The sequence below is a fragment of the Colobus angolensis genome, unplaced genomic scaffold (genome assembly GCF_000951035.1).
Source record: "Colobus angolensis palliatus isolate OR3802 unplaced genomic scaffold, Cang.pa_1.0 Scaffold8, whole genome shotgun sequence".
Lineage (NCBI taxonomy): Eukaryota > Metazoa > Chordata > Mammalia > Primates > Cercopithecidae > Colobus > Colobus angolensis.
Window position 1 is genome coordinate 1,898,936 of NW_012121820.1, and position 10,312 is coordinate 1,909,247.

Here is a 10,312-nt window from a genome sequence, read left to right on the forward strand (position 1 = left end):
ATTTATTGAATAAAAGAGATAGGGAGAAGGGGGTGATTGTCAGTCAGCAGCTTGACTCAGTGCAGACTTGCATAACTGCATTCTCTGAACAGTAGTCTCCAGATGTTCCAGTAGATAACCTCAAGGAGCACGGTGCCAGGGAGTGATTGCACTCAGCAAACCTTCTGGTGGCAGGTGTAGCTGTGAGTTTGCCCACATCCTGCATTCATGATACACAGTTTGCTGTTTGATCATATAGCCTCAGTGGATTGCTGACTTGGTCACGATCCACAGGCCTTCAGCTCTCTTCAGAAAACCTGCTATCTTTGTAAGTTCCTCAACAAGGCATGTGAGCTTGGGATAGAATTTTCATGATGTTTTGTTGGACATTAGATGACCATAAATAGTGCTGAGTTCATCTGTCTTATTTTAATGGGATTTTTCTTTTAGTACACATTTTTTCCTTGAAAACAAAAGAAGCTTTACCCAAATCAATTTTCTTAAACAAAAAGAGCATTTACACATATCCAGTTAAAATTCAAATCCCACAAGAGGAGCCTTTCCTCTTCCCAGCATCATGAGACATTTTTCCCCTGTTGCTCTCTTCCAGCGAGTTGCAGACCTGGAGCAAGAAAATGCTCTCTTGAAAGATGAGAAAGAACAGCTCAACAACCAAATCCTGTGCCAGTCTAAAGGTAAGTACCAAAGCACTTGAGTTTTATTTGGGGTTTTAATCTCTTTTCTTCACTGACTTCCCCCAAAGACTCCTAGCAAGTATGCAGTTAGACTAGAGGCTACAGTGGAGAAAGGATCTTAATAGAGGAAGATGAAGAAAGAATAATGACCTTTAAGATCCTGCTATAACATTTAGCCTCAAGAGTCTAAAGAGGTGAGACATGTGTGATGGGCAACATAGTACATGACACTTGGAGTCAGGGAGGCCTGCACTCAAAGCATGATTCTGCCATGTGCTTCTGTGCGGCCTTGAACAGGCCTTCAGTTTGCTCATCTGCTACGTGGACATAAAGGTCCAGACATCAGGGAGCTCATGGAAGGAATGAGGAAGAGGCAGCCTGTGAAGTGCTTAGGAGGGTGCATGACTCGTGGGCTGCTTCAGTGAGCGCTCGGGAGCTGTCCTCATCGCTGGGTTTCACATTTGTCTTTCGTGTCCATCCATGCATCATGGTTTCTTCTACTCCCCTGGGTCATCTGTTAATGTTTACTGAAGAAAGCGTCTTGAATCAGATCCCAGGTCAGCCTCTCTCAAGTGCCCACCAGCTCCTGGGCTGTCATCAGTCCCCATGTGCCACTCGGCTGTGGAGGAGCAGGGGGAGTCCACAGACCCCAGTTTCTGCCCCAACTCACCGTCATTTAGAGCAAATCCCCTTCTCCCATCCTCAGGTTCCTCATGTCACAAGAGGATGGAACCACATGACCTCACAGTCCCACCCAATATCACATCTTTTTGAAAACATAAACTGTTTTTAAATGTCCTTTTAAAACACTTCTGTCCGTTAATGTGGATGATAAGTTTTGGCAGGAGAGTGCCCTTTCCTTCTCTATTTGCCTTCCCTCCTTTCACCCCAGTCTCCTTTGATCTCCCTGCACTCCCAAGAACTGAAAGATCAGGACTAGGAAAGCAGTGTGAATAAACCATCGTTCTTCCAGGAATGCTGCCAGCATTTGCTGTGACAGTTGGCAGAAGAGAGGCTGGGGCATCAACTGAGGGAATTCTCATCTACGCTGCCAACTTCTGTCTCCCCATTCCCTGAGAACAAGGTCTTGCTCCCCCTCTCTGAAGACTAAGCCAGAGTAAGGAGACTCACCTTTGCTCTGCAGTAGGTGAGGAGCCTAATAGATTCAACAGGAGCCTCTGTTGAGCTCGTCATGGGCAGCCTCTTAACAAGAAATTAATCAGAAAGCATGAGTCAATACATGTGAGGGAATCCATCCAGAAAAACTGAAGCTTAGCATGTTGCTTTCCAGATGAATTTGCCCAGAACTCTGCGAAGGAAAATCTCCTCATGAAGAAAGAACTGGAGGAGGAGCGATCCCGGTACCAGAACCTTGTGAAGGAATATTCACAGTTGGAGCAGAGATACGACAACCTTCGGGATGAGATGACCATCATAAAGGCAAGGGGGGTGCCTCTGCTGTGCCATGGCATGGGTCCCCGGCTCCTGTCCAGCTTCTGACCCCATGATCTCAGGCACTGCTTTCTGATACATGATGCTCAGTCTATGTGTTGTATGTGCAGTGCTTGCCATTACTGCAGAGAGGCAAAAGTAGCTAGGCTGGGTGATTCATTCCTACTGACAGACAGCTCCTTTTCCAACTTTGGGGTCATGGAGATCTCAGTTATGAGTTTAAGGAACATTCCACCCAAGTGTGTTATCTTTCCTGGTTCCTATTATGGGAAGATTTCCTGTGTTGAGACAGTAATGGGGTGTAGGAGTTCTCAGCTTCATTAGTGTGTGTGTGGCAGAGAGACCCACAAGGGCCTAATTGTGTCTCCTAATCTGATGAGATGCAGTATACATAGAGACAATTTTTATGATATTTTAGGATCTGTCATTTTTTTTTAACCCATGTAAACATTTCCTCCAGAAATGAGTATTCAAACAAGATGGAGTAAGTTAATTGCATAGAAGCCAGGAAGAAAAGCTGAATAGGAGCATCCATAGAAGTCTAAAATTGTCCTACCAAGCTCAGTTTTCACACTGACAGCCAAATCAGATGCAGAAAAAAAAAAGTATTTTTAAATGAACAGTATAAATGGTAAACTATTTTTAATATGCTACTATTTTCATAAACAAAATTTGGGAAGTGCAGGTTGAAGGGAGGGGCCATTCTGGGTAGTTGTGGAACATTCTTTTCAAGGGAGAAGTGGGTAATGTGACTGCCTTTGTGCATTTCACAAGCAAGACTGGGAGTGAAAGGTTTTTCCAGGACTTCTCAGAGAAATTGACCAAGTGTTAGGAATTTGCATTTCATTAAGAGACGAAAAGTGGATGACTACAGTAAGAACTGTAGGTGAAATGTTTCATAGGACTAGCTCTATTTAGCCATCATTCCAAGAAGCAATGATACCTATTCTTGTTTACAAATTAGGCAGAAGGATAACTCTAGGGCCTGCCACCATGAGAAGTAAGTTCTCAAGAACATTAGTTCCTAATGAGCTGTCACATTTTTCTTGTTGAACAGCAAACTCCAGGTCATAGGCGGAACCCATCAAACCAAAGTAGCTTAGAATCTGACTCCAATTACCCTTCCATCTCCACATCTGACATCGGAGACACTGAGGATGCCCTCCAGCAGGTGGAGGTGAGTGATGCAGGCTCTTGGGTACTGCCCTTCTCCAGAGGGAGTGTGTGTTTTTTCTGTGTGGAACTGTCCAAGAGAGATTTACTCTTCTGCTGGTGGTGATCAGAGTGCCCAGGGGCTAATTCTCAAGAGAGGATCACTTGGACTGCAGTGGATTTAGAGACAGTTCTCTGGAGTTAACACTTACTGTGCAAAGCAATACATTATTGTTTACCTTACACCCTATCCAGAAAGGAAAGAGGAAGATGGATCTCTGATTCCTCTTGAAAAACCAAGAAACTGATGCAGAGAGGTGAAATAGGTGGTTTAAGAAGGAACAGCTAAGTCATATTTTAAGATACAACTTATCCCAACTTAATATCATAGTGCATATAGTAATATCAATAAATACACAAGAAAATTGCCCCCTCACTTAGAAGCTGGATAAAACTCAGAACAACAAAAAACATTTGGAATGAAAGTATTCTGGGTGACCGTATCTTTGTTGGTAATAGCCTCTTAGAGTCAGTCACTAAATGTACCACACACTGGTACTGTCTGGTCTGTGTGTAATTTTGTCAAAGGTACAAAAGATACAATTTTTCCTCTGGCATTTGAAAAGAAAATCACAGGCACATGCGCGCCACACACACAACCTTGTAAAGTATGTGGAAATAACATGGAGGAGAGACAGAATAAAAACAAATGAGTTTGGAGCAGGTCTTTGTGCAGGATCTGCTGGTCGTTGCTAGAGAAACAGTGGTGACCGAGCCGGAGAAGTCCCTTCCCTCATCTGACAGAGAGCTAGACAATGAGCCGTTAGGGAAGAAACATGTGATATGATTGCAGATCCTGCTAAGTGCTATAAAGAAAAATAAGAGACCATGAGCAATAGAGAATGCTGGAGCACGGGGTGGAGGGAGAGAAGGAGGTCCTATCTGAAGGTCTCCTATCTGTTGTGTGGTTCTGCATGGCTTGCCGCCTGCTGGACGCACTTAGTAAGCCTTGCCTAAGTGCTGGCTTGAGACGCTTGGCTTTGCATTGCAGTCTTCTAAGTCTAGGCCCCTGGAGGCTTCAGTCAGCCTCAACTCCAGGCATATCACCCTGGTGTTTGTATGTGTGACTGTCTATATGTAGACATAAGCATTGTCATCACTGGGTTTATGTTCTTCAAGGAAGTCAAGACTGGTCCAGTGCTGGTTAAACATGAAGCACTGGTGGAACCAGTGCTCATTAAATCCTGATGGAACCAAATTATATTGTCTCACATGTACATACATGTGCTTAAAAATCCACATGGATGTGCTTATACACATTCCCCATTCACAGGCAGATGCATGTGTTTGTACACCCCTGTCCCCACGCATTAGAGTCCTGGAGGGCAAACTCAGGCAATAATCCAAAAGGAACAAAATCTGGGAAATAGATGCTTTAAGATCTGTTGGATAAATAGGTTCCAGGGCAGAGCAAGCATTGATTCCATTTCACGACGCAATCAAGTGATGGCTGACGGCACATTGCAGTGATTGGTAACCATGTTGAATCTTCGTTAGAAAGTGCTATGTCCCAAGTTCTATAGTTTCTCTGACATGGGACCATTTTCCAGAAGAGAGCTCTTTTAACTTTCAAAGAAAGTGCCTGTGTTTTTATCCATTTGTTCTTGGAATATATGATTGGTCATTTTAAGTGGCTCACACAGGAGGAATATAAATGGCTGAGACTCAGATGTTATCTGGACAGAAAATGAGCCTGGAGCACCAACTGTGATATGAGAAATGTTAGTTGGTTGTCATTGGCTCTGTATTTGAGATGCAAATTGATGTTTGGGAGGAGAGAGGAGACAGATGGCTGATAGAGAGGGAGACAGTGAAGTGCTGTGTGTTCCCTAAGGCATGTATTTAGGAAAACCTCTTTTCTGCGCCTGTCTTCCTTTGAAGGAAATCGGCCTGGAGAAGGCAGCCATGGACATGACGGTCTTCCTGAAGCTGCAGAAGAGAGTACGGGAGCTGGAGCAGGAGAGGAAGAAGCTGCAAGTGCAGCTGGAGAAGAGAGAACAGCAGGACAGCAAGAAAGTCCAGGTACGTGAAGGGGCTGCAATGCTCTTATGGTGCTTGGATGAGAGAACAATCCAGCTCGTGTTCCCAGGGCTCATGTGGCATGTGTGACCACATGGGATCATACTCCTGCTAAGTCCCAGAGGGCTCCTCCTTATTGCACTAGAGTCATGCTGAGTCTTCTCTGAGTGCCCCTACACCACCCAGCTGAACAGGAGTAAGCTCCCTCGTGCCCCGGGTTTCCACTGGTGAAGCTAGGGGGAAGTCTGTGGCATCATCACCTACTTGCAAAGAGGGGAGCTCCCTGCCAGGAGGACCAGGCTGTGTAATAAGTGTGTAAATACAGCAGAAGTCAAATGTTCACAGAGATAACCTATCGCCCTTTCATACCTGGGATCTGGCATGGGCTTGGGTTCAGCCTTTTTTGGTCAGAGGCAGACCGAGTGTGTGTCACTCACCCTCCTCTCCCATGGCTGCACCCTTGCCTCAGTCCAGATTATCAGCAGCCTCTTGGGTCTAGAAAGGATATTGTTTGAAATCTTAGTAGCCCCCAAAGTAATCGTTCCATCTCAAGGAACTATTGGGCACCCACGCTGCATTCAGAACTATGCCAGTGCCAGGCATGTAGTAGGTACACAAAATGTTCATTAAAGGACAGCAGATAACAATGTAAGAGAAATCCCCAGGATTTCTCTTGAGGATTGAGGAATTTAAATGTTATGAGGAATTTAGATGTTGTGTCTGAGAGAACCGGACATAACACATGTGAAAAGTAAAAAATAACTTTGGTAGCACTTAAATAAATACAAGTTGAGTGTGAACAGGTTGGTGCCATAGGAGTAGAGAATCCATTGAATATAGCAGTGCTAAGGAGGAAAGAACCATTTATTTCTCTGGAGATAGAAGGACCACTTCTAAAGGGCACAAGACCAATTCTGCCATGGGTTATATCATCAGCTGACCTCATAGTGAGCTTGAAAAAGGACTTTCGTGTGTTCTCAGGCCTGAATTATTAATTGTGGAGTTTGACACCTACCCCATGTTCTCAGTCCCCATCCCTTACCTCACTTCTGTGCCCATTTTTGGCAACACCTGTGTTCCCTTTGCAATCAATTGTGATACAGATTCTGATCTATATTGCTAGCAAATTCTTGTCCCCCCCCCCGCCCCCAGCAGTAACTGGGGGGGTAAATCTTGCTGATGGGTTTAAATCTCTTAGGTGGACTTGATTCAGAATGGAAAGTGAAAAGATTAGTCTTCTAAATTACTCTGAATTAGAAGGAAAGCTGCCCTGACAGGCAAGTGCAAATCAAATCAATGAAAAGCTACACAGATGATATCAGACGGTGCCTGACGTACAAGTTCTTGGCCTATCCAGCTGTACCTAAAGATGCATTCTCCAAGCTCCCCATTCCAGACATGCCAACTAATTTTGGAATCTTGGCTTTAGAACTTCTCTGGATACCAAATAAAAAAGGGTATCTTTTTCCTCCTAAATAACCACGGAACAATAGTTAGAACTCTATGCCTGGGCCATAGCTCTGTCATGTATATTAAGGATCTCTCTTTAGGGACAATGGCCTTGTTTCTGACAGTTTAAGGAAGGAAAGGCAGGAGTGGGTTGGGGGAGGGTATGGGATCCCTCTGTAGCACCCTGAAATGGAGCTTTTGGAGGTCAAGTTCTTGGATTCGCTGTTGGTCCAAAGAGGAATCCTGAGCTACCTGGGTCTTCATTCTGGAGAGAGATGGCTCGGGTCTCAGCCACAGAGAGAGGCCATGCACTGAGTGAGGAATGGCAGGGAAGCCCGTGGGATGTACCATCAGTATGGGAGTGAGGGTGGGGCCTCTATGACAGTCTATGGTCGGTGCATTTGACCTCTCACCCAGCCACCTCCCTTTCTCAAGCCTGGCAAAGTCACCTTGGCCAATAGGGTGATTCCTATGGGCTGCCCACTTACAAACATGACTGCCAGCCCATCTTAATAGAGCCCCTTGAGTCTGAGTAGGTGATCTCCATTTTCTGAGAATCTAATGTACTCAATATTATCCATGGACACATGGCAAATCCATGCTACATAGAACACAAGTACAGAACTCTCACCGGAGCAGCAGGTTGAATGCGGACCCTGGACAGCCACAGCCTCCTGTACCACTGGTGTTGGTGGAGGCAAAACAGACACTGGTACCTTGGAGGGGCTTTACCCCCAGGTTGCAGGGCTGGAAACAGTGCAGTTAAGTGTCGGCATCCTTCAACTGGGAGGAGTACAGGAGATGCTCAGATCCTGTTCCTGTCTCCAAGCCTGGGGCACGCTAGTCCATCCACGGCAGGAGGACTTAACACTGCTAGCTAGAACACAGGTAATCTCAGTAAGTGATCTTTCCATTTTTACCTCCAAAAGTCCATCTTATTCAGGGACTATCACCCACTACTTGAAATTACTCCAAGTAGTTAACCATTTATGAAGCTGTTTCTACCCCTTCTCATTGGCAGTTTAAGTCTAGTAGCAGCTAAATAACTGTAGGAATTATTCGCTCAGCTGAATCCTAGTGAGTTGTTACTCCAGAAATTGCCATAGACAAGCACTAGCTTTGGAGTTCTGATGTCAGACAGCATTACAGAGTGTTGTGGGCCATCTCTACTACCTGTGGTAGTGTCATGGAGGAAGCAGCTCTCTGCAAGGTGCTTAGAGTTTAGTTAGGAAACAACACACTGGGGAGGTTTCCTCCCTCATAAATTGGAACGTAACTTGTTAACCTTGTTACTAGAGACATGGTTTTACAGTGTGTGTGAGCTTCCTAAGGCTGCTGAAACAAAACACCACAAACTGGATGACAAAACAACAAAAATTTATTCTCTCAGTTCTGGAGGCCGGAAGTCAGAAATCAAGGTGTTGACAGCCTGTATTCTCTTGAAGGCTTTAAGGGAGAATTTGCTTCATGCCTTTCTCTTAACTTCCCATGTTTCTGGCCATCCTGGTGTTCCCTGCCTGGCAGCTGCATCGCTCCAGCCTCTGCCTCCCTCTTCACATGGCCATCTTCCCTGTGTCTTCTTCCGACTGGATTAATGTCCACCCTAATGACCCCAGCTTAACTTGATTACATCTGCAAAGACCCTATTTGCAAATAAGGTCACATTCACAGTTTCTAGGGGTAAGGACTTCAGAATATCTTTGGGGGGGCAAAATTCAAGCCATAACACAGTGTTATACATATTTAACCTATAAGTGCCTGTGGGGACCATGTGAGTGAAGGTGGAGGGGGGACAGGAGGGAGGTGTTGATGGAGCACTTCATGGTAAGCTGGAGTGTTGAGCTGCACTTTGAAGGTGGGAAGGAAGTGGACTTGTGGAGGGTGGGGGTGTTGGGTATTCACGCACAGGCAGGATGAGCAAGTTTGACCACAGTTGGAAACACCTCTGTGGAATATCTTGCTTGAGGTCCACGCTCATCTTTGTCTCTCTATCCATGTAGGTGGAACCACCACAGACTGACATAGATTTGGACCCGGATACAGATCTGGCCTACAATAGTCTGAAGGTAAGATTCTTGGGAGACAGGCTTCCTGGAACACTCCCCCGTCAGAGGGCAGATGACAAATCTGGGCATCAGGAGATCAGGCCCTGAGCCATAGTCTGCTAACAAGGAGAGCCATAAGCAGGTAGCTTCCTTTTTCCATGCTGCAGTTTCTTCACCTTTGGAATGAAGGAAAATTTGTATCTACTACAGGAATGATAATAAATATATGACCTACCCAATACAATTTCAGTTAAAATATGGCCACTAAAAATCACTTAGGAAAAAAACAAGGCTTGCATGGGCAGATGTAGGGCAGAGGGATCTGCCAGTGTGTCCTGTGCTGGCACCCGGGGAGACAGTGCAGTAGAACAGTGGGAGGTGAGCGGGCCCCACGGGAGGGAGGAGTGCACTGAAAAGAAAAGGAGCTACAGAAGAGGCCCACCCCATTACCATCCTCAAAGACGTGATAATGTGGGAATTTAGCCTATCTGCCAGTCACTTGCAGGACTACAGATAACTCTGGCTGGTTGATCTGAAGGTAGTAAGTTATCTCAATGGACTGTTCACAATCTGTTACAGATCGAACTCCTTGTTCTATTCCTTCCCCCATCTTACTGCTGCACTTGACTTGTCAAAATATAAATAACTCTGGTAACAGCTACATTGCCCAGGAGAACAGCCTTGAATCATTCCCATGGCTTATTTCTAATTTTTTAAAGTGTGGTAAAATACGCAAAAAATTTACCATTGTAATTAACTCTTTTAAGTGTACAGTTCAATAGTATTAAATACACTCATAATGTTATACTAGCATCTCACCAGCACTCCCGCTCTGCACCCATTAACAACTCCCCAGTTCCTCCTCCCCCAACCTCTGGCAACCACGATTGTACTTTGTCTCTCTGCATTAGACAACTCTAGGTTCCTCACACAAGTAGAATCGTATAGTATTTGTTTTTTGTAATTGGCTTATTTCACTTAACGTTATGTCCTGATGGTTCATCTCTATTGTAGCATGTGTCCGTCTTCTTCTAAGACTGCGTCCCATTGTGTGTGTGCAGATCACACTTTGCTTTTCCATTTGTTAGACATCTAGGCTGCTTCTCTGTTTTAGCTATTTTGAATAATGCTGTACTGAACATGGTTTCCAAGTATCTCTTGGAGACCCTGCTTTCAATTCTTTTAGGTATACACCCTGAAGTGGAGTTGCTGGATCATGTGGTCATCCTATTGTTAATTTTTTGAGGAACTGCTGTACTGTTCTCCATAGCAGCTGTAACATTTTACATTCCCACCAGCAGTGCACAAGGGTTCTAATTTCTCCACATCCTTGCCAACACTTAGTATTTTTTTTTTTTATAGTAGCTATTCTGATAGGTGTAAGGTGATGTCTCATTGTAGTTTTGACTTGCATTTTCCTAATAGTAATACTGAGCATCTTCTCGTGTTTATTGGTCATTT

At 44.8% G+C, this 10,312-nt stretch overlaps 1 protein-coding gene across 1 annotated transcript in view; it reads left to right on the forward strand.

Annotated features, from left to right (window-relative positions):
* Positions 1-10,312, forward strand: part of MYO5B (myosin VB) — a 316,975-nt gene that overhangs the window by 258,129 nt on the left and 48,534 nt on the right. Inside the window, exons 23-27 of the mRNA XM_011929181.1 lie at positions 590-674; positions 1,966-2,114; positions 3,184-3,303; positions 5,220-5,360; positions 8,807-8,872. Coding sequence (XP_011784571.1) covers positions 590-674; positions 1,966-2,114; positions 3,184-3,303; positions 5,220-5,360; positions 8,807-8,872 — 561 coding nt within the window. The remainder of the gene's footprint in view (positions 1-589; positions 675-1,965; positions 2,115-3,183; positions 3,304-5,219; positions 5,361-8,806; positions 8,873-10,312) is intronic.